General features: G+C 35.4%; 2 protein-coding genes across 2 annotated transcripts; one reads left to right on the plus strand and one right to left on the minus strand.

The window, feature by feature from the left end:
• The first annotated feature begins 781 nt into the window (after positions 1-781).
• On the plus strand, positions 782-8,376 carry ARGAH1 (arginase). The gene is made up of 7 exons (XM_088102509.1): positions 782-943; positions 2,598-2,740; positions 2,887-3,046; positions 3,520-3,653; positions 4,527-4,736; positions 5,400-5,510; positions 7,856-8,376. Exons 2-7 carry the CDS (start codon positions 2,600-2,602, stop codon positions 8,114-8,116), a joined length of 1,017 nt encoding a protein of 338 aa, XP_087958635.1. The 5' UTR covers positions 782-943; positions 2,598-2,599; the 3' UTR covers positions 8,117-8,376.
• An 11,428-nt stretch (positions 8,377-19,804) lies between these two features.
• On the minus strand, positions 19,805-20,455 carry LOC148191084 (uncharacterized). The gene has a single exon (XM_088101278.1). The coding sequence runs from the start codon at positions 20,453-20,455 to the stop codon at positions 19,805-19,807; it is 651 nt and encodes a 216-aa protein (XP_087957404.1).
• Between the last annotated feature and the right edge of the window lie 4,837 nt (positions 20,456-25,292).

Below are 25,292 nucleotides of genomic sequence, written 5' to 3' on the forward strand. Positions count from 1 at the left end.
ATTATAACAAGTTTTTATTTATTACTAAATTTAATTTAAATTTGTAAAACTTGTTTATTTTAATGTGATGAAATAGAATAGTTAATAACATGTAAAATTATTAATTATTACTTTATCTAAATTTGAATTTTTTAATTTGATTAACTCAATTATCATATATTATTTTAAACAATTAAATAATAAAATATATTTTATTAAAAGAATGTATAAACAACTTAAATATAATAAAAATATTATTATTTAAATAAATAAAATATTTATATTAAATTTTAATTATATTTTCATAAATCTAAATTTATTAAATATATTCTTTCTTTTTTGTAAATCCCGTGCAATTCACGGGTTATAATACTAGTTATAATATTTTACAAAAAAGTAATTACAATTACAAATTTGGGCAACTATTTAAAATATTTTTTCAAATAGTTATAAAGTTTATTTTTTTATCGTGAATAATACTGCATGAAATGAAAGTGATATTTAAAAATATTTGTATATAAAAGCCAAACTGGATGTATTCTTATATTTAAAAGTTGGCTTACTTAATCTTTCTTCTGGCCACTTTTTTATCTACATAAAATAATGTTATTTTTAAGAATTTTCTTAAAAAATGTTCTTAACTCTATTTTTTTTTTCTCCAAAAGAATAAAACTATGTAAAGTTAATAAGTCGTACATAAATATCACATATGATAATTATTTTATAAATAAATAGTGATGAAAACACATGCTATTGCCCATGCTTTTACATCTTTCTATACAATAATAAATACACTTTATCATTCCACTGATGCAAGAACATTGGTAGTGATTTGGCAGATTTGGTTTGGTGTGTGCACACAAAACAAAACACAACCTGGGAAAGAACACATCACAATTTCACTCTATTTAGCAAAAATCAAACCTTCTCAAACTAAAACTACACTTCATCTTCTTCAATAACGGTGAGCGTCTTCTTCTTCTTCTTTTTCTTCTTCTTTTCTCTTTTATCAGCCCTAACTATATTCAATCCCTCATTATGTACCAACATAATTTTCTTTTGTTCCCATTTATATATATATATATATATATATGTAAGACTTAGGAGCACTTTACTTTGAATAAATGAAAAAAAAAAGATAAAGCCTTCAATTGTTGATTCGTTGTTATTTTTTTTGTATAATGTGTGGTACCATGTTCATGTCAGTGAGCAAGCACTGAGACTTTCTTTCATAGATCATTGTCAGGTCATGTTTATTATGTTTGGAACTAACTCAGATTCTGATACCCTTAACAACAACCCTAGTTTTAGGTCTCCTTGAAAAAGTGTGACACTGTAAGAGAACAGACAATGGAACTTACTTGTTGATCATTGTCGAGCCATGTTTATTCTGTTTGTGAGAAAAGTCAGATTCAGATACCCTTTAAAAATCTCATTTTTAGGCTTCCTATGTTCTTTGTACACTCATTCTTGTCTGTTATTGGAACACCTCCCACATCTTCTTTTGAAACAACCCTCACTTGGAAAGGCGTCAGTCCTTGTTCAAGTTGAATCAAATCCTGGGTCAGATGAATGGTTTTATTGTTGAAGGCTAAGTTTATAGGATTCTCTGTGAGAAAAATTCCTACATGATGCGTACAAAAATCTAATGATGTCATGTAAATCTTGAAGAATACTTACATACGTTGGAGTTTGAATTCCTGTACTCTACTGGAAGAAGAGTTCAAGTTAAAGAAATTTTGAGTACTTGTATATAAAACTCTTGGCTCTCGTACATACATGAATTTTTATCACAATTGCAATTGAAAGCCTATGATTTTCTATAATCAATATACTGCATCAACAAAGCAAAAAGAATATTTTTCTAAATCATATTGCTAATACTTCTTGTTTCTACATGTTGGTTTCATATGTATTGCTTGAAGACATGATTCATATGTAATTAATCATTTTTCCTTCCCTGTATTGTTCATTTTTTAGTGTATTTTCCTGCTGCTACATGTGTAGTATAAATGTCAACAACTAAATAAGTAATATGTTTGATTTTAATAATTAACGGAGAAAGAATAAAAGGAAAGCATTCTGATCAACATTGATGTTGAATAGATTCCCTGATGTATGCCAGTGGTTTAAGTCACATGTCTGTGTTTGTGGGTTTAGGACTTTAGGTTGAGAAGAGGTTTGATCAGGGAAAATGTTTTCTGTTGTTATTTGATTTCACCTTTAATTGCATAAATTTCACCACGTTTTCACTTTGTTTCCCATGTTCAAAAGTTTGTACAAGTAACATAACTTATTAATAAGTTGTCTGTTTTTTTGTCTCGTATACAAACTTTTGAGAACAAAAAGTAAAGTGAAAATAAGGTGTTATATTTTATTTTACTGAAATTGCAATTAAAAATGTTCTCTAAAACCGAATGGTCCCTTGATCTACGGATTTCTGTATACTGGATGTGTATAGTGTCATTGGCACTGATACTCTAAAGTCTGCATTGACATTTGCAAATTTCTCTGTTCACTTCTCTTCAATAGAAAAATCCATTTGTATGTAATGAGTAAAATTTACATATATGCTTGGCCTCTAAATATATATTAATTGTTTTATTTGTTTGACACAGAGATGTCGAATATAGTACGCAGAGGCATCCATTACATGCCAGCACTAAATGCAGCAAAAGTATCTGCTGCTATGCTAGAGAAAGGCCAAAGTGGTGTCATAGATGCTTCACTTACACTTATTCGAGAAAGAGCAAAGCTAAAGGCATGTCATATTTATTTTTATCCTTCTTTCCTGAATTTGTGTTTGTTTAGTGTTGTTTCTTTTGTCCCACAATTTTATATTTTATTTCAGTGATTTTGAGCTGTGCATGAAAGTAATGTGAATGCAATTGTTCTCTTTTTCTCCAGGGAGAACTTGTGCGTGCTTTGGGAGGTGCTAAAGCAACTTCAACTCTTCTTGGAGTTCCTTTGGGACATAATTCATCATTCCTACAAGGACCTGCATTTGCACCTCCTCGCATTAGGGAAGCCATTTGGTGTGGTAGCACAAACTCAACAACTGAAGAAGGTATAGTCATATCGTTTTCTTTGGATAGCAGAAATCTTTGGAATTGTTTTTGGTTTTAGCACAGGCTAAAGTTTGCATTGTAAACTCACTCAAATGGTAATTGGTTATTTGCATCAAGTTATCTTAGTAGAAGATTTAAACTAATATCCAATTGGAAATTGAAATAATGGATGTTATTTCTTACGTTGTTAAAAATTCTGGCATTTTATGTTGTTTGGATTTCTGTTACCTCCCTTCTCTTTTGGTTGTATTCTCCTAGAATAGCATGGAGTTGTGTAAGATGCCTGCTCAACCTGTATCTAGTTATCCTTTGTTTGTGAATCTACAGTGTCCATGGAGGCAACTTATTTCATGGGATATAGATCACTGACAATTTTACTTCGCAGTGCCCTCATTATTATCGTTTTTGGCCTGCAATTACTGGTAAATTTTGATAATAAGTAGCTTATAATATGACAATTCTTATTATGCAGGCAAGGAGTTACAAGATGCACGGGTTCTTACTGATGTTGGTGATGTCCCAATTCAAGAAATTCGAGATTGTGGGGTAGATGATCACAGATTAATGAATGTAATTGGTGAATCAGTGAAGTTAGTGATGGATGAGGTAAATTTTAAATTTGTGAACTTGTGCTTTGAATGCTGTCACATTATTTGGAATTATTAAATCACACGACCCACAACTTGCAGTATATGTCATTTCTTTGTTTTTGGTTCGTATTTCCTTATTATTTTAAATGATAGTGATTTACACCCGATAAAGTGTTGAAACAGTGAGGAAATGAAAAACTATTTGAAGTGTTTTATTTTTCTAGTATCAGATTATTTTTTGTTGGTAGCTTGATTGCATCTCCCCCTACTCTTTAAGTAATGGTTTTTTATGCTTCTGTTGGTCTTTTGTTCATGTTATCAATTTTTTGTCGTGAGAAATTTGTAATTAATTAAACTATAATTAGGGAATTGAGTAGAGGATAATTGACACTCCCTTTTCTACATGCTACAGTCGTTTCTATAAGCTGGTCATTCGTAGTGTGAATGCAGGTGTAACTAATTATAAACTATTGTCGTATCTTTTAGGTTTGATACTGGCATTAGTTTTGAAAGCATACTGTCATTAAGGATTGTTTGATCAATGTAATATATTGGTAAGAGAAAACTTCATTTTAAAGGGAGCTAGATACTCTGGTTTTCAATCCTGATTTTCTGAAATGAAGAGTGGCTTCTTGGCAATTGTTGAACGTGAGTAAGGAAGGATCCATGTGTAACATGACAAGAGAAAATCTTTGAAGGTCCTTTTATTTTATATTGGATTTGTTTATCCAAAAAATTGACTTGTTTTTGGTGCTTTTTTGTGAAAATAATAGCATTCTTTCCATCAAATCTACTTTGAATTTTCATATTTTTCTCATATTCTGTTATCTGATAATATTCTCTTTGAACTTCGCTTTGTTTAATTCTCATAGTGTCTACATTATTACAGGATCCATTACGCCCCTTAGTTTTAGGTGGTGATCACTCAATATCATTTCCAGTTATCCGAGCTGTCTCTGAGAAGCTTGGAGGACCTGTTGATGTTCTTCATCTTGATGCGCATCCTGATAACTATGATGCCTTTGAAGGAAACATTTATTCACATGCTTCTTCTTTTGCTCGAGTCATGGAGGGCGACTATGTTCGACGACTTTTGCAGGCAATTATTTGATGTTTGCAGATTTGTTTGTAATATAAATGGTTTAATTTGTTAATACATTGCAATAACTTAAATCTCATTTAGCCTTTATATTCTGTTAATTTGTGCATTTTGGCTGATTATTTTTCATAGAATAGGTGGGATTTTGTTTAGAAGTTAAATATAACTTGATCAGGACTCAGGATGTAATCATCTGGAACCCTTGAAAGAGGACAACCAATTTAGGTGTAGGACATATGGATGATGTGGCTAATCCTTCACGTATCTGATTTCACAAATGAAGGAATCTAATTCCCATTTTATGATTCGTTTTTGCACAGTTATGATCTATTATTCATTATCTGAAACAGTGTGTAACTTGTCCACAAAGTTAATAGAACTGTTAGTTGAATTCCTTAGAACCTTTTACAAAGCAAAACATGCTTTGCTGAAATTACTTCATTATATTCAACCATGCTCTCAAAATGATTTATTCTCTTGGAGTGAATTTATCTGATAAATCTTTGACTTACATCTTAGTCTGCACATTTTTTTGTTAATTTGTTTGGATAGTTAAGTTGATGCAATTTTCCTCATGAATGATAGTAAATATTTCATTCATCTATGTTGTGCGTGACACATTAGTATTCTTCATATTGTTTTTAACTCGTTAATCTATATCAGGTTGGTATAAGATCAATAACAGCTGAAGGGCGTGCACAAGCCAAAAAATTTGGAGTTGAGCAATATGAAATGCGGACATTTTCAAGAGATCGTCACTTCTTAGAAAATCTGGTCTTTCTATCGCTCTTTACCTCTTTTATACAACACAAACACACCTACACATTAATTCATATCTCTCTTCATCTATCAAGCATGAATTATAAACCTTACATATTATATCCATGTTGACTACCTGGTAGGTGTCAAGGCATAGTCATACATGTTAGAATGATTCACTAATCAATACTGTTAGGTTCCTGGGTCTGAAACCTAACTATCAACACTCACATTAAGCAAAAGAACAATGAAAGAATGGGTTTCTGTTATTGATACTTAAAGAAAATACACAGATAGCGCTAATGAAGGCTAATCCCCCTCTTAGTCCTAACAGAGGCCTAATCCCCCTCTTCTGGCCAAAGTCCAGATTTACAAAAGAATATTCAAAAACCTCTCTGACAACATAACAGAGTCCTATTTATACAATTCCTCTGCCTTCTATCCTAAACCCATCTTAAACCCATTACCCATTATGCTATGCCCTACACCCTATAACTTATCATTACACCCCGCTGCCGAACAACCTTGACCTCAAGGTTGGAACCGAAAAGCTTAGTCTCTTGACTCCTCTTCATCATCTTGTTATCATATGAAGGGAACCCTCTGGCAATTGCCCTCCAATTCAGGTCTGGAGGTTTGGGTGGTGGCAATTCCTCCTCCAATGACTTCCATTCTTCTTGGATTTTATTAGCTTCCAACATTCTGGTCACCTCTTTTCCAGAATCATAAACCCTGAGGAAATGGTCTTCGATGTCTTTCAATGCTTCAAACAACTCTCTCCCCTCTGCGGCTGTATCAAGAACGACAAGGCCCTTTTTTTTTCGTTGGTCCACCTCTTCACAGAATCCCTCCTTCTCTCTAGGGCATTGGTTCTTCCATCCACCTTTCCCTCCCCAAGCCTTCATTCTAATTGTAAGACCGTTCCGCCAATGACTGAGAGACCGTTTTGACTATAAGATCGTCCGACCTTTGATTGTAACGGTAAGACCGTTCGGTTCCGGCCGTCCTCTCCCATTTGGATTCGGCGGTTCTCTCCCGTTCGGGTCCAGCAGTTCTCTTCCGTGCGAATCTGGTAGTCCTCTCCTGTTCGGATCTAGCTGTCCTCTCCTGTTTAGATCCGGCAGATTCCGGGTGTTCAGTACTGACTCCACACTCTCAGTGGCTCCCGATCTGCCTGAGTGATTGGCCTCGGACCGCTCGGCAACTCCCGATCTGCCTGGGTGATTGGCCTCGGACCGCTCGGCGACAACCGATCTGCCTAGGTGATTGGCCTCAGACCGTTCGACGACTTCCTGATCGGCCTGGGTCATAGCGATTGGCCTCGGACAGTGTCCCCTCTCCGCTCGTTCGTCCCCAATACGACTGGTCTTCAATGGCCTCGGACCACTCGGCTACTCCCGATCGGCCTGGGTTATAGCGATTGGTCTCGGACTGTGTCACCTCACCGCTCGTTGGTCTCCAATATGACTCGTCTTCTATCCCGCTCCCGTTCTCTACCTTTTCGCCTCCCTGGAATTCTTCAGCATCCCTTGCGATCCGCATCGCCACCATCAAGTCCTGCAGTTCATGCCGTTGGACTTGATTTCGGATGTCCTCTTGCAATTTAACAGTTGTTCGTTTGGCACCCTCTTCGTTCGACCCGCAAATTTCTTGAAGACTTGTACATACTCTTCCACCGTCCCCGTCTCTTTCGATGCCGCCAAACGCTCAAGCATGGTTCCAAACCTTATCACCAGGGCTTCCTTCAAACCATCCCATGAACGATTCTTGGCTTTCTCCTACCAGGCCTAATCCCCTTCTTAGCCTTAACGGAGGCCTATTCCCCCTCTTTTGGCCAAAGTCTAGATTTACGAAAGAATATTCAAAAAACCCCCTCTGACAACATAACAGAGTCCTATTTATACAATTCCTCTACCTTCTATCCTAAACCCATTACCCATTATGCTCTATCACCCTATAACCTATCAAATACTCTATAATGATATTTCCTTAACAGTCAACTTTTGGAAACATCTGAAAATTATAGAAGTTTTTTAGAGAAACCTTTGGACCGGAATCAAATTGTGTTGTGCAAATGAGCAAGGATATCTGTTGACATTGTCTCTGAAATGTCTTTGAATATAAGAAATTTCAATCATTTTACTTGGCTGAACTACTTTTTATTTGATGATAAAAAGTCATAACTATCATTGGAGAGTTGACTTTTCTGCATTTCTGTATCCTATGAATGCATTTGTTTCAGCAGGGAAGGGAATGAGATTCTGTTGAAGCAAAAAAGTTGTGTCTGATGGAATTTAATATCTTTTGTTCTGAGATTTGGTGCTTTTGTGATATGTAAACCTGGGGATTTTCTTTTGCAGAAACTAGGGGAAGGTGTTAAAGGTGTATACATCTCAATAGATGTGGATTGTCTAGATCCAGCCTTTGCTCCTGGAGTGTCTCACATAGAGCCAGGAGGTCTTTCTTTCCGTGATGTTCTCAACATCCTGCACAATCTTCAAGGTGATGTTGTCGCCGGAGACGTGGTCGAATTAAACCCTCAACGTGATACTGTCGATGGAATGACTGCCATGGTAGCTGCTAAGCTGGTGAGAGAACTGGCTGCAAAGATTTCCAAGTGATGATCTTCAGCCTCAACCCTCTCAATAACTAAAATGCACCTGGAGGCTGGAAGGTTAATTCTTCAGAGTGGCATTCAATTTTACCATGCCTTATTTCCAGTATTCATAGAACATGGTCAATGATTCAAAGGTTTTTCTTAAGGATTATTGGTTTTCTATTTAGTTGTAGTTCAACTGTTGGTTTTCTATTTAGTTGTAGTTCAACTGTTGGTTTCTTAACAGGACAGACACTCAAAGAACGGCACCTTTTTGAATCTTTATCTTGATTCTTAACAAGTGTGTTGAAAAAGAACTTTCTTTCTCTAAAAAAAGGAATAAGCTGTTTCACCACTGCATTATTTGTAGGCAATGATATAACGAAATTAAGACGAGGGGTGAATTGTTTTAACGTGAAAAATTTTATTTTCAAAACTTTTGAGCTATTCAAAACTTGTTTTTAATAAATCTTAGGTTTATTTTAAGCTTTGTTTGCTAATATCATAGTATTAGATCTTTGGAAAGTTTATAAAAATTTAATCTTGCAAAACAATGATAGAGTAAAGAGAGTAAGAAATTGAGAAAGTTACACAATTTTTATATTTAATTCATTGGTCAAAACTTTTACCTAGATCTACAAGATGGTTGATGATGTGAATGAATTTCTTGTGCACATCATAAATATTTTCTCTTTGTTGCGTTAGAACATTTTATACTCTTGGATTAGAGTGTTTTTTTAGTTCCTTTGACATCATTTGTGGCCTCATAGATAACTTCAATAATTTTTCACATTTCTTTGACACTTTTACATATAGAGATTTTGTAACTCTTACATAGGAAATAAGAATATCCAATTAACTCTTTTATTTTCTTGTGTTATCTTATTTATTTCTAACTTGTAAATTTAACAAAATACCTTTTATTTGTTGCAATGCAATGCCTCTACCAATAATATGTGAACTTTAAAGAACATAATTTTAAACTCTAGCTCGGTTGAGTGATTTTAAATAGTTTAGGTTCATAGTGTAACAACCCTTGAGTGTCTATTTGTAGTATAATGAAGTTATCAAGGATAATACTATTACTTTCTTACACCATGTAGTTTCTTCTAATACCTTCATTGGATGTGGAAAAAGCCTTAATTGCACCCAATAGTTTCTTTTTTTGTTTAAAATTTTTATTTTAAAACAAAATTTTTAATAAATTACTTTTAAAATGAATTATAATTCAAGAATATATAACCTATTATAATAAAAGAAAGTGTCAACATATAATTCATTAAAATTGTGTTAGGATTGAAATGATGTCATCGACCCGCCATGACATTCTATCGACATGAACATCTCGGTTGTAGTAGCAACGCATACCTTGACCATGTTGGATTCTCAAAGAAAGGTTAGTATGTCTGATAAAAGGATTAGAGAATAAAATGCATTAGCAAAACCCTAAATTGTCTAAGAAAGGTATCCAACTTGAGCGTTAATTTTTACTTATTCATCCAGGTCCATCCAGGTAAACTGTTCACGAGATAATTTTTACTTATTCATTTTAACATTTATTATTGTCTTAGCACATACCTAACTTGAGCGTTAAAGTATCTTTGTAGGCATCTTGGATGTTCAACCATTGAAGAGTTCATAGGAGGTACATCTTAGACTTACACTAATGAAGTACAAGATTGAGGAGTGTTTCTTACGGAGACTAGTAAATATATTTCGGCTTTGCAAGATCAAAAACATTACTAATAAAGGTAACTCTTATAAATTTTTACTTATTCATCTAGGTCCATCCAGGTAAACTGTTCACGAGATAATTTTTACTTATTCATTTTAACATTTATTATTGTCTTAGCACATACCTAACTTGAGCGTTAAAGTATCTTTGTAGGCATCTTGGATGTTCAACCGTTGAAGAGTTCATAAGAGGTACATCTTAGACTTACACTAATGAAGTAGAAGATTGAGGAGTGTGTGTTTCTTACGGAGACTAGTAAATATATTTCGGCTTTGCAAGATCAAAAATATTACTAATAAAGGTAACTCTTATAAATTTTTTTGAAAATATTAATCTTAATATGTAAAAAAATTCATACAAATAATTAAATCAATAGTAAAAATTGAAGTAAATAATTAATAATTGATCCAAGAGAACATAAGAAAATAAATAAAAAATGCAATATTAAAACAAAAGTTAGAGGAATTGATTCGTAAAGATAAAAATTAGTTGAATCTTAGTTTGGAAATTGAAAAGGAAATAATTGTGAATATAAGTCTAAGAACCATTATGTAAAGGAGTATGAAAATTGGCAATAATTTGTAGAAAAGAGACGGGGTAATAGAATAAAAAGAATCAAACCTATTGGACCTTATAAATAAATGACAAAGACTAAATTGTGAATCTTAAATGACATTGATTACTTGAAATTGAAGAATGTAAAAAGTTAAAAATGAGAATCCCATAAATTAATTTTAAATCCAAGTTAAGATGAACTTATGAATTCCGTGATTTGTGGCAACTTTTGCTATTTTTTACGATTTTTATGAAGAAACTATGCTTGTTAAGGTTGGGCTTAATGTTCTGGCTCGAAATTACCATGCTTGAAAAATTTAAGAGTGGACGTGACATAATTCACAATGTGAGGAGCAAGAAGGGCTGGCCAAGAAGACCTAAGAACTAGGTTGACACTGTGTAAGACTCAATTAAATATAATTTTAAGTTTAGTAGAATAAATAAATAAGGTGAAACTCTTCTTAATATTATTAAAATTGAACTATGATCAAACAGTGTTTGTAACCCAGTTGGTTAGAAATTGTTAGCAAGAAAATTTAAGACTTTAATTTTCACCTAGAACACTTACTGACTATTACTTTAACATTTAAAGGAGATTTTGTGTGCTAAGCATGAATTAGGAGTTGACCAATTCTATATTTTATTTTGCATTCAGAATTATCTTATGCATAATAATATTTGTTGGTATGAGAATTTTTATTTATACGATAGTGTTTTTATAGAATAATAAATATATTAGTTCATGCTTTATAATGTATAAAACAAAAGATTAATGGTGGTGCTAAAACAAAAAGAAAAAAAATGGATACATATTTGTTATAGAAATAATATTTTATTAACATATGTGGATGTTTTCTTTTGTTAAAGTTAAATAATAGGAATATATATTACATATGCTATTAGAAATATGGATTTTTCATCTCACACATAATATGTATAATAGTCCATTTATTAGGATTTCACCTTAATTTATGTAACTAGAGACAACAAAGTTCAGAATATCAAAAAACATTTACAGAAGAATTATGTAACATCCCAGAAATATAGCTTAAAACTATATAAAGGAGTTAACATATAATAATATGATAGGACAGTTAAAAGATTTACAATACGAGTTCTAGGTAACCTAAAATACTGAAATATTTAAGACTTTACAGTGAAATACAAGGTCTAGTGCAAAATGTAATAATAAACCGAACGGTTCCAAAATTTCAAGCTTAAACTGAACGGCTATACCAAAATACTACTAATTTTATTGACCGAACGGTCCTAGGGTCCAGCTTCATTATTCTCTCCTTCCAAAGCTTCTTCCAGCGAACCCTCGTCCACTTCTGCTCACATCCATAGGCATTGCAATAGGAAGTATGACAGAACGAACAACAAAGACAAGACAGGAAAGTAGGGTAAGCTTATATAATTTAATTAATCATAAAAACCGAACAGATTCACGTATATCATAAAATCATCACACATGCAATTTCATAAAATATTAACAACAATTTACATGCAATGATCGACCATTTTTACTCTAACTGTCCAGACTGTATGAATTATGTAGCTACGACGTTTGTGCACCCAGATGGTGTAGTAGTTGGGATTCCCTCAACAGCTGCCACTTGAGGTTAGTCCGTTATACCTCGCCTAACACTAGTGCAGAATTAGCCTTTAACGTCAGCCAATAGACATCCGTCCATGAAAACACCAACGTAAATAATTGACCGGTGGCATATTCGTAAATAAGTGGTACTCTAGACGTCCGTTGTGGGGGGCCCCGACGTCTATAATATTATAGACGTCGAAGCCCCCCCACAACGGACGTTTATCTTGCTGACAGGGTAGTTGAAGAGTTAACTTTTTCAGCCACTTAAACGTCCGTTAGAGGGCCCCAACGTCTATAATATTATAGACGTCCGTCCCCCCACAACGGACGTTTATGTTGCTGAAAGAGGGTAGTTGAAGAGTTAACTTTTCCAGCCACTTAAACATCCGTTAGAGGGGCCCCGACGTCTATAATATTATAGACGTCCGTCCCCCCCCACAACGGACGTTTAACGGGCTGACAGGGTAGTTGAAGAGTTATATTTTTCAGCCACTTAAACGTCCGTTGTGGGGGGCCCCGATGTCTATAATATTATAGACGTCGGGGCCCCTCTAACGGACGTCTAAACCCCCCCTCCCCGCGAATATGAATATTTAAATCCAGAAGACATCATATTAGTTATGGCCCCGACGTCTATAATATTATAAACGTTGGGGCACACTCATAACGGATGTCTAATTCCATTTATACCAATTACACGAACCCGCGAGAAGTTACGCTCACTGTTCATCGTCTTCCCCACGAATTCTCTCTACGACATTGCATTTTCAAGTGCGGTTTCTCTCTTTTGGACCGTTTAAATTTACTTTTGAACCGATTAAATTATTCTGTGATGAAATATCTTTGATTTGAACCGATTAAAAATCGTTTTCGATGCGTTTTGGTGCAGTTTCTTGCGTGTTCTTGGGCGAAGTTTTTGACGGTTTTTGGCCTACGTTTTAGGTCGTGCACTCCTCCTTTTCCCTCCATTTGATTTGGAATCTGCTAAAAAGGTTAGCTTCTTTGTTGATAATTTTTTTGTATGCATGTTATTGGGTTTTGTGTATGCATGTTTTTGACTTTATGGTCTGCATGTGTTATTTCCTTTTGAATATGCATGTATTAGTTGTGTTATTATAATTGACATGTTAGATTATAAGTATCAAATTATTGAGTGAAACTTAGTTCCCGTTTGAAATTTAATACAAACGATTAATCTTTTAATCGTTTGTATTAAATTTGAATTGTCCGATTGGATAGTTTGAGAAAATTATTTTTCATAATTTGCAATAGCATGTAAGTTGGAGTTTATGGATAAGATTGATAAAATTTCGGTTCAGTATTTGTGTTGTTCTCCGGATGCATATTTGATTGTGGTCATCCTTGACTACTCTCATTTCGTGTATTTCGGAGACCAATGCGAATGCCGAAATCTTATCAATTTTATGATGTAGACTTCTTTGCGCATGTCTTAGCAAATTATTAAAAATAATTTTTTTTGAATGGATAGGGCCTAACCTTGTGAGAGTTAAAAAACTTATATTGATGATTTTACGAACATAGTATGGATCGAAGCTGGATGAATGAATGTCGCATTAGTGAAGAATATGATAAGGGTGTTTCGAAGTTCTTGCAATACGTTGAACAAAATGCTAAGTGTGTGAACGGGACATATTTTTGTCCTTGTGTTCGTTGTCTTAATCAAATACGGCAAGACTTGCAACATGAAAATCCATGTCAGCATTATACCTTCACAGAGGAGGAGTTGATACAATTTCGTGCATCTAGAGAGTCTGACGAATGGAAGGTATGTTTCTTAACATCTGAAAAGTCTTTCATTGAGTTCTTATGATTTTACACTTATTTATATACATGGTTTCATAGGGTAAAAGGTTAGCCGCCCAAGAAAGACAAAAGCTAAACGATGCACCACACTTCTTATCACGAGGTGGTTATGCAAAACTGGAAAAGAAAATTAGAAAGTCTAGAGCGGATGCCTTGGGACTGGAGTCGCCGGACCTTGCACCTGCACCTGCTAGGTACGAGCTGTGGAAGGCTGCTCAGACTAAATCTGATGGGAACATGACATCTTCCTCAGCTGCCTTGATCTCACAAAGAATTGTAAGTTCAAATTCTAAACATTGTTTGATTGTGTATCTATGAATGCATGTCTTCTAAGTAACTTGGTTTTTTATGTGCAAGATGAGTTGGTTGAGCAGCAGAATCAGTGAACATTTGCTGGCCAAGGTAGGGACGACATTCTAACAACGACCATTGGAAAGCCTGAGCACCCAGGACGTGTACTTGGAGTTCTTGGGGCGATTGGTCTTCGTGACTACTTTGGCCCTACACAGAAAACCACTCAATCAATGAGTCAGGAGGCACTGAGGCAGATGGATCTTTAGTGGGAGGAAAGACTCAACCAAAGCATGAGATCAATGGAGCAACGATTCATGGAGCAACTACAAGAACAAAAAGAAATACAAAGAGCGCTTGAAGATAAGCTGCATTCCATGACGCAAGGCAACTTCGCCCCCGTTGAAACTCCCACACCACCTCGTGTCAGCACTAGAGGATCATGCTCTGCTGTAGAACCTACTCAGTATAGCGGTCAATATGAGTTGTTGGTTGATGGGGATCCCCACGCATTGTGGCTGTGGGACGAGTGCTTGAGGAAGGGCAGACTATTCATGGTGTTCCCATATTACCCCACCACGTGTGTGTGACGATTGACGAGATTCGAGATCCCCAGGCTCAGGTGCTTGTACCCACTCCAGAAATTAATTTTGTGGGGGAGGCCATAGGATCATTTATAGCATGGCCTAGAGCATTGATCATGTCACACATCGCTACTCCACAGGTATAATGTCTTTTTTATTAGTATTTCTATGTGAAGTTTAAAAATATTTGTTGATAACTCTTTGATGAAATTTTATCTTCAGTTCACACGTCCTCTAAAGCGGCTGATTCATGATACAGTCATACATGAAGATGATGACATGATTGAAGCAGAGGATGATCCTCTATCAAAGCTAATGACAAGATTACCCAGGTTGAAGAAAGCACCATTAGAACTATACTGGGATTTGAGAGTATTTGGTCTTCCCCCCCTTGTGCCAGTATATATCACATTGCCTGATGCATTGGAGGTTATTAGGGGAGACATGATGTTGAATATTTCCATCATTCAACTGTGGTTCATGTAAGATAGTTAATTTTGTCTTTCATATTACTTTTATTTAGATTCCTATAGTTTCTAACAACTTAACTTTGTTGTTTTAGGTACATGGACACAATCGTTGTAGACCAAGGTCGGGCTTCCATGTACGGATTTGTTGAACCTCAGACCATTCAACCTTCTGGTAACACACTTGAAAACAGACAACATTATTTGCAAACATGGATGGATGAGTCAAAAAGAGACATATACCTGGTGCCATACATTGATGGGTAGGTGTTGTTATATGTAAAAGTTCATTATTAAAGTTTCCTTAATTAGTTAAATAACTATTTGTCCTTCGTGATAGGTCGCACTGGTAGCTGATGGTCATCATTCCCAAACAATGTAAAATTATATGGTTTTGTTCGTTGCACAGGAAGATGAAAAATGACTTGAGAACAATGCTTCAAGGGTAAGTGTTTCTCCAAAAATGACTTTGAATTTAATGTTCACCTTAAACTTTTATGATAAATATAGTTATATTAATTTTACTTTGTGTTTTCAATCTGTACAGAGTTATTGGTAAATCTCGAGGTCAACTAGTTCAAATTTTGTATCGAAAGGTTGTAAGTCATTTATAGTTCTAATTCATTTTCTAAGTTATTGAATGATCTAAATTCTTAACTATTTAGTTTGTCATTTTAGTGTAACCAGCAACTAGATTCATGGGAATGTGGCTTCTATGTCATGTGTTGGATTAACACCATCATTTGAGTTGTCATTACAGATGACTGGAATGAGGTAATGATGTATACCTTGAATACATTACAAATCAAATTCATCTTCAAACATATATGAAACCATAATGAATCTTTCTTCAATTTTCCAGCGCTTCAAGAGTACATCTCCTATACCAAAGGACAGAATTAGGCAGATAAGGCAGGAGTGGACAACTTATCTTCTGCAAAGATGGAGTTAGGAGTAGTTTTATTTGTTGTTGAACATTGCTTAGTTTTAGTTTAAGTTTATATTTTGATAGTTTTGGCAGTGGATTATTTTTTACATTAAGCAGAACTTTTTTTATATGAAACGCATATATATATATATATATATATATATATATATATATATATATATATATATATATATATATATATATATATATATATATATATATATATATATATATATATATATATATATATATAATTATACTATATTGTTCTGGAACAATTTTCTGCTTTTCAGGTGTGGTTTTATTCGAAAAATAAATTAATTTTTTTAAAAAAAATACCCAATAGATGTTCGTTAGTGCACTAACTGACGTCTATAGACGTCTGGCAGTGCACAAACCAACGTCCAACCCCAAAAACCGTTCAGTCATATGGACGCCGGGGGATACACCTCGGACGTCTACATAGACGTCGGGGATGACCACCACAGACGTCTATGAAGACATCGGGGCTGATACAACGGACGTCTATGAAGACATCGAGGCTGACACAACGGACGTCTATTAAGACGTCGGGGCTGACACAACAGACGCCTATATAGACGTCCGACCTCCCTCCCGACGTCTGACTTACATCACCCATAAAGACGTCGGGGGGAGGTCGGACGTCAAAAAGCCAAAAGAACAGACATCTAAAGCCCTTTCTGCACTAGTGCAAGTTCACCTTATGGACTATGACCTCCTGTCATTCTCACACATGAGTTACTCCTCTCTACTTGAGAATGAGTAATCACATAATATCAGGATAAACGCCAGCTAAGCATAACCACATTCATACTTTACCATTCAATAACAAACCACGAGATATGCCTCCTTGGAATACTCTTTCATATCCATACTTATTCAATTCATATCACACTTTGAATGTCATTATTCTTAATCATTAATATAGTCAAACCGAACAATAAAATAAGATCCCATCCTTGAACAAAACCGAAAGAGATATCATCATTCCTATAAGCAAGGCCGAACCGGAAGAACACTTCTCAAAAGCTAACATGACCGAACGGTATAACCAGGCTAAACACTTTAGTTGAACCGAATACTTATTATAAGGCTAAACGTTTTCTCACTAATCAAAAGCTATGACCGAATGGTCTTTACTAGATATAACCCAAAGAATTTATTGAATACTATAGAACACCTATATTTAGACATGAACGAATACTAAAAGCTTTTAACCGAAACCTAAAAGCTAGGACCGAACACTACGAGCTTAGGTCGAACACTCTTAGTTTCAAATACAAGTACATAATTGAGTATTATGACGAGACCAAGCGCTTGGATCAAGATCAAGCTCACTAAGACCGAGCACTACTGAAACCGAGCGCTTGGTTCAAGACCGAGCACTACTAAGCTTATACAAAATGAATAAATAGATTCTCTTGTATAACCACGAATACTTATTTACAACTGAGGATAAGTATAGTATCTAAGACTTAAGTCATATCGAGTATCTTAACTAAGCTGATTACTAAGAAGAAATACGAAATTATACTTAAACCGAACGCTCATTTTCAAGTATTCTAATAGGAAACCGATTGGTCATTAACTAAAATTCTTTACAAAAGAAGAATCCAGTCCAGACCAAATGCCCAATAGAAAACCGAACGGTCACTGATGGACAAATTTATGATCACCAAAATATGATGTCACAAACTTGTTGAACAATCGGCAAGTATGACCGAATCGTTTCAAGTAATAAACTCGGTAAGACCAAGTATCGTTCTCCCAAAGGACTCACGGCCTAGTTTAGTTATATGATTTGTTGATTAGCTAAGACTTAAGAACAAAATAATTGGATTTTACTATGCAAAAGACGAAAATAAACATGTATGCATGAGGTTGATCAATGGCTAAAACAAAATACAAACACTTTCAATGGATTATATGAATGAATATGTTGTTGGGGTTTATCAAATTCATCTTATCCACTCTCATATATTTTAGGAATTCAACATTCAATTCATCATTGTTAATGCCACTCTCTAAATTACCTTTCAAGAAGGCTTCTCCCTAATTACAAGTTCATACGATTCCTAGCATTCCTAATAATTAGTTTATTTAGCACAGGAGCTTAAGGCAACCAATATACTTATTGGGAGAAATTCCCCGGATCTAGACTTCCCCGTTCGTTCCCGTATCGACAAAATCAATAATCATGCATTGAATGAGTTAAACAAAGCAAGCATTAAGCAAAGAGAAAAAACCCTAACTAATGATGAAAGAAAGCATAAATCTTAGATTAAGATGCAAGCACAAATTCCATATATGAGAGCTTCAAAAGATTACATTGATTCCCCAACAAACATAGAAGGTTTAGTTCACCATATTCATGGTGAACCTAGATGAACAATAATGAAAGAATGAAAGATAAAACCCTAGAAAGGTGAAGAGGTAGCCTGAGCATCCAAGATCCTCCTTCAAAGGGGTGGAAGAGAGAGTGTTTGCTTCGTTTCTGCCAAAGATACCAAACCCTAAGACATCTAGGTCTTTAAATAGGACATAAAAATAATAGAAAACGGGTCCAAGCCCAAACAGATCATAAAATTGCAGAAAACTGGCCCAAAACTCATATGGTTGACTTTTTCCGTATTCTGGTTGACTGGTTGACTTTTTGGTTGACTGATTGACTTTTCTAGTTGACTGGTTGACTTTTCTGGTTTCTGGTTGACTTTTCTGATTCCATCTCTCTCCTTCTTTACTTCTTTCACTAAATTCACCTTAAAACCTGCACAAAAACACTGAAATCAAGCATAAACCTGTCCAGCTCTCTTATTTATGAAAATATGGATAAAAGCATGATTTCAAGCTAGTTTCTAAGTGTAAAGGTTGCTTTTTGTGTCAATTTTAAGCATGAAAATAACAGTTTTTCAACTGTTATCAGTCACTAATGACGCTCGACAACAATTACAGAATTTCTCAAAATAATGCAGACTTAAGATCAAACCCTATTCCTACCCAGTTCACACCATTTATAATTGATCAGCACATACAAATGAACATACAATAACATCGATAGTTCATATCAACCAAATAACTAAACAGAACATCATTCAAACATGCAACCATTCAAGACATAGAATCATAATTAAATTACAAGCTTCCCTTACCTATTCACTTAGTCGAACGCTCACGGTTGTAGTAAATAGCTCACCACTACAAATCTTATAAACCTATGGTTCACCGATTTATGAAACAAAACCAAACAACAGACCAAAAATGTGATCAAAGGTTAATAAGAGGAGATAATAAACTCTTGCAACCAAAAACTTGGCTTGCATGTGCCAGAAAATAGCCGTTCTAAGAAGAGAATGAACTTACCAGCTCAAACCCTCAACTTAATCGGTGCAAAGTGAAGCCCTTGACACCAGGAAGACTCAGGCGTGCCTGATTGATGATCGGAAGAGGAAGAAAGTGAGAATTTGTAGAAAGAAGGAAGAGAATTGTAGAGAGAAGGAGGAGAAAAAGAAGAACTCAGAAGGTTGAAGAGAATGAGTGCATGCAGAAAGTGGCACGAACATTTGAAAAATTTGCTTATATACTATCGTCAAAACTGATCGTCCACTCAACAGCCTACACCTGTCTTACATTTTGTGAATTTTAGGAACCCTTGCACCTACACCTGGCTTCCACTAACACAGACTTTAAGGGTCCTGACATTCTCCCTGACTACAAACATTTTCGTCCTCGAAAATTAAACTTACCAGAGAACAGGTGAGGATATAACTCCCTTATGACGTCTTCCAATTCCCAGGTAGAGTCTTCTGTCCTCTTGTCCCAGACTACTTTAACTAAATTGATGGTTTTGTCCCTGAGTTGTTTGGTTTGGCTTCCTTCTATGTTGACAGGCTTCAACTCAACCGAACGGTCTTCTTTGATCTGAACATCTTCTACTTCCATCACATGAGAAGGATCTGCTACATACTTTCTGATTTGAGAGACATGGAAGACTGGATTAAGGTTGGATAGTTGAGGTGGTAAAGCCATCTCATAGGAAATTGGTCCTATACGCTTTAAGATTTGGTATGGACCGATCAACTTATGAGATAGCTTCTTAGGCCGAACGACTCTCCCAATACCTGTGGTCGGATTCAGCCTAAGGAAAACATGATCTCTTGTAGCAAACTCCAGAGGTCTTCTTCTTCTATCAGCGTACGACTTCTGCCTACTCTGAAATGTTTTCAACCTATCTTGGATCAACTTCACCTTTTCAGTCGTCTGTTGGATTACTTCCGGTCTAGTTAACACTATTTCTCCCTCTTGAAACCAACATAGTGGAGTTCTACATTTCCTTCCATAAAGAGCTTCGAAAGGTGTCATTCCAATGTTGGACTGAAAGTTGTTGTTGTAGGTGAATTCAACTAACAGCAATACTTCATCCCAAACTCACAAATGATCTAAGACGCACGTTCTTAGCAAGTCTTCAAGTGTCTGGATTGTTCTTTCAGACTGATCGTCCGTCCCTAATCTAAAATCCTTTCCTTGATCTGAACCAATCAATCCTTTCATCTTTTTCAAGTCAACGTCAGCTGATTGCTTCAATTTGATTTAGTCCAACAAATCACTTGACAACTTGATATTGCAAAACTTTATACCGCTCGGTTCCAATTCAAACTGCAACCTTAAGTCTGTAAAACTCTCAACCAGACTTAACTCTCTCATCATCATTGCCGAGTAATGAACTGCCTTTCTGCTCAACGCATTAGCCACCACATTAGCCTTCCCTAGGTGATAAAGGAGTTCAAACTCATAATCTTTCAAGAACTCTAACCACCTTCGCTGCCTCATATTTAATTCTTTTTTATCAAAGAGATACTTGAGACTCTTGTGATCTGATAACAGTTGAAAAACTGTTATTTTTATACTTAAATTTGACATAAAAAACAACCTTTATGACTTAGAAACTAGCTTGGAATCATGCTTTTGCTTATGTTTTTGAAATAAGAGATTTGGATGGGTTTTATGCTTGGTTTTCCTTGTTTTTGCAGGTTTTAAGATGAATTGAATGAAAGAAGTGAAGTAGCAAGGAGTTGGATTCATAAAAGGAAGCAATATAAGGCTTTAGTCGAATTAGGGTTAATATCTTTTGGCAGAACGAAGCAAAATCACACTTTCTTCACCCCTTGAAGGAGGATTTTGGATGCTCAAGCTCCACTCTTCAAATTCTAGGGTTCTATCTTTCATTCTTTCATTATTTTTCATCTAGTTTCACCATGAATATGGTGAACTAAACCTTCGTTGTTGTTGGGGAATCACTGTAATCCTTTGAAGCTCTCATGTATTGAATTGGTTCTTTAATCCATATGCTTTCTTTCATTAATTGTTAGGGTTTTTCTTCTATACTCTATGCATGCTTTGTTTAACTCATTCAATTGCATGATCATTGATTTTATTTGTATGGACACATATAGTTAAATCTAGACATGAAGAAATTGTCCCAATAGTAATATTGCCTAGACATAGGGATAGGAGGATTGGTTGCCTTTAAGCTTCTGTACGAATGTAATGCATGAATAATTGCTAGGGAGAGAAGACATTTTAAACTAGTGATTAGGAGTAGGCTTTCTTTACCAAGACATTGGGTTTAAGGTAAATTAGAAAGTGACATTAACATTAATGAAGAAGATGAATTCTATAATACATGAGAGTGGATAGGATGAATTGAAAACCCCCAACAACATCATCATTCCATATATTTCAATCACGTTTTGCTTCTTTTGTTCAATTGATCAATACATGCATTCATATTTACTTTTTAGTATTTGCATTTAAATCTACAAAACTTTGTTCACAAGTCTAATTTAATCAACAAATCACATAACTGTTTAGACCGTGAGTCCTTTGGGAAACGATACTTCGTCTTACCATTTATTATTATTTGATACGATTCGGTTACACTTGTCGAGGGTTAACATGATCGTTGAACACTTGGAATTGAGCTCCATAAAGATAGTGCCTCCAAATCTTTAAAGAAAAAACCACAACTGCCAATTCAAGATCATGTATAGGGTAGTTCTTCTCATGAACCTTCAATTGCCGAGAAGCATAAGCAACCACCCTTCTCTCTTGCATAAGCACACAACCCAATCCTTTGTGAGAGGCATCACAAAAGACTTCAAAAGGTTTGTCGATGTCGGGAATAACGAATACTGGAGCACTCGTCAACTTTTGCTTTAGTTCTTGAAAACTGGCTTCACACCGATCGGTCCAAGCAAAAGGATGATCTTTCTTGGTCAGCTGAGTTAACGGCGCTACCATCTTAGAGAATCCTTCAATGAATCGTCTATAGTAACCCGCCAATCCAACAAAATTTCTGACTTTAGTGACCGAACGGGGTCTTTCCCATTGAAGCATAGCCTTCACCTTTGCAGGATCCACAGAAATACCGCTCTCTGATATTACGTGCCCCAAAAACTGTACTTCTTCTATCCAAAATTCACACTTGGACAGTTTGGCATAAAGCTTCTTTTCTCTTAACACACCGAGCACTATCCTCAAATGTTCTTCATGCTCCTCGCGACTCTTGGATTAAATAAGAATATTATCAATAAAGACGACCACAAACTTATCCAGGAAGGGTCTACAAATGTGATTCATATAGTCCATGAATATGGCTAGAGCATTGGTAACACCGAACGACATTACTACATACTCATAATGACCATACCGAGACCTGAATGCAGTTTTCTAGACGTCTCCTTCCTTAACCAAAATTTGATGATATCCTGACCTGAGGTCTATCTTAGAAAATACAGTAGCCACATGCAATTGATCCAACAAATCATCAATTATGGGCAAAGGGTACTTATTCTTAATTGTCAACTTGTTCAGCTACCTATATTTCGCACAAAGCCGAGAACTGTCATCCTTCTTCCTAACCAGTAACACTGGAGCACCACACGGTGACACACTTGGCCGAATGAACTGCTTATCCATTAACTCTTCAATCTGCTTCTTGAGTTCGGCTAGCTCTGTTGGAGCCATTCGGTATGGTGCAATTGATAGCGACCCTGCTTCGAACACCAGGTCAATAGAGAATTCAACTTCTCTTGGAGGAGGTAATCCTAGCACCTCTTCAGGAAAAACATCTGGAAATTCCCCTTACAACCGAACGGTTCTCAACCTTCTCGTCTTGCACCAAACGGTCTAAACGTTGCTCTCCTTCAACCACTTCCAAATGAGACAATACCAGAAAGCAACTAGCGCCTTCCATGATATCTTCCCTTAGTTGACCGATTGATAACGACAAATTTTCCTCTTCATTGGGAAATACTAACTTCTTCCCACCACAATCTATAAGAATGTGATTGATAGTCAACCAATCCATTCCTAAAATTACCTCTAAGCCTTGAAGAGGTAAGCAAATAAGATTGACTTTAAACCGACGCCCCTCAACTTCAATTGGACATCTAATACATACAGTAGACTTCTTAATCTCACCAGCTGCTGGGGTTGACACCACCAGATCAAACTGCATCTTACTCTCAGATAACCCCAACTTCTCAACACATGCCTTTGAGATAAAGGAATGTGTTGCCCCCGAATCAAACAGCACATCACAAGGCAATCAATACAATAAACAAGAACTGGTGATAAGATTACCTGAGTTTGCTACTTCAACTCCTGTTATAGCATACACTCGTCCCATTGCTTGGGCTCGACCACCACCTCTTTGTTGAGACCTCCCAGCATTTGGTGGCCTTAAGACTGCTCTTCTTCCCATATTGCATTCATTCTCCAAATGCCCATTCTTCCTGCACCGAGTGCAATACTTCACTCCTACTAGTTGATGACATGCAGACTTGTAATGAGGTCCTCCACAATTAAAACAAGCCACAAATCCTTGCTGCTCATACTGACTGACTGAACCCGAGGATTGAGAAGAAGAACCACCAGAGTTTGAAGAAGGCGAAGGCCGAGTATACGGGGTTTTTAGTTTTTACAATAAGGATATACAGAGACAAATTATCAAATATAAAATACCTCTCTAACTAAATCAATCTAATATAACAAATACAACCTGCATAAGAACAATCCTCTTCACTACAACAACCCTTTGAGACCCTTCTCAAAGTAACAAGAACCTCATGTTCTTCTTCCTAAACAGTGCATAGGGAAACAACAATCTACTTGATTGTAAAACAAAGTCTGATCAGAACAAAAAACACCTGAGTAGTGCAAAATTTGATCAGCCAGTAAGCGCTCTACTTTGTTCTTCTAGAATCCTTTAAGAGTATCACTTTCTATGAATCTTGATTCTTGGAGCAATTTCGTGCACCTGCAAAATCTCTCTAAAACTCTTTGATATCAAATATGAAAGTTCTCAAATGATTAAAGTGTTAAAAGTTCTTAATACAGAGCACAATGCGTTATTATATAGTTTTTCTCATATCAGACACATTTTAATCGATTGCGTAAGTAGTATAATCGGTTACACTATTTAACTGTTGTAACAAAATTACAATTAAAACAGTTCTAATTGATTATGCATTTAATGTAATCGATTGCTATTTAATGCAAGTCAAAACATTTGAAAATATGATCGTTATTCTGTTATGACTTAGCTTGAAAATAGTTTTCAAAGAATAACAAACTTAATTGATTACATAAACAATGTAATCGATTAAGGTATACACTTAGATAAATTTTGAAAACTTTTTCACCTCAAAACTCATCTCAGCACATTTCAAAAAGATGTTTGCAAAGACACGAGTTTTAATCGATTATACGTTTAATATAATCGGTTAAAACTTGTTATTTTGCCACAATTTTAAACATAAGCTATCTGATGAAGTTAATTAATTACAACATCACTGTAATCGATTATTTCATATAGAGTTTCCTTGTGCACAAGGATTTATCATATGACAACATGAGTATGCATACAGAGGATATAAACACAATTATGATCACAATAAGTATGCAGATCAATCAATATATCATCATATGTGTCAATCATAAAGAAACACTTCTTGTACTGTCATGAAAACATATATGTAATGTTATCATCAATGTGTTGTCATCATCAAAAACCAAACACATCAAGGATTGGGTTTAGCACTTATATTGCTCCCCCTATCAACAATCTCCCCCTTTTTTGATGATGCACAACCATGATGTACAATGCACAACCAGAAATTGTTCAAACAATTATTCT

The sequence above is a fragment of the Vigna umbellata genome, chromosome 11, assembly GCF_029865625.1.
Source record: "Vigna umbellata cultivar VRB3 chromosome 11, Vumbellata_1.0, whole genome shotgun sequence".
NCBI classification, from domain to species: Eukaryota; Viridiplantae; Streptophyta; class Magnoliopsida; order Fabales; family Fabaceae; genus Vigna; species Vigna umbellata.

What these genes read in the sequence shown, in the direction of transcription:
- ARGAH1 (XM_088102509.1), top strand. Translation starts at nt 2,600, where the DNA reads ATGTCGAATATAGTACGCAGAGGCATCCATTACATGCCAGCACTAAAT. An exon ending in ATGTTCGACGACTTTTGCAG is followed by an intron (nt 4,737 to 5,399) that starts GCAATTATTTGA and finishes AATCTATATCAG; the next exon opens with GTTGGTATAAGATCAATAAC. An exon ending in GTCACTTCTTAGAAAATCTG is followed by an intron (nt 5,511 to 7,855) that starts GTCTTTCTATCG and finishes TTTCTTTTGCAG; the next exon opens with AAACTAGGGGAAGGTGTTAA.
- LOC148191084 (XM_088101278.1), bottom strand. Translation starts at nt 20,455, where the DNA reads ATGACACCTTTCGAAGCTCTTTATGGAAGGAAATGTAGAACTCCACTA.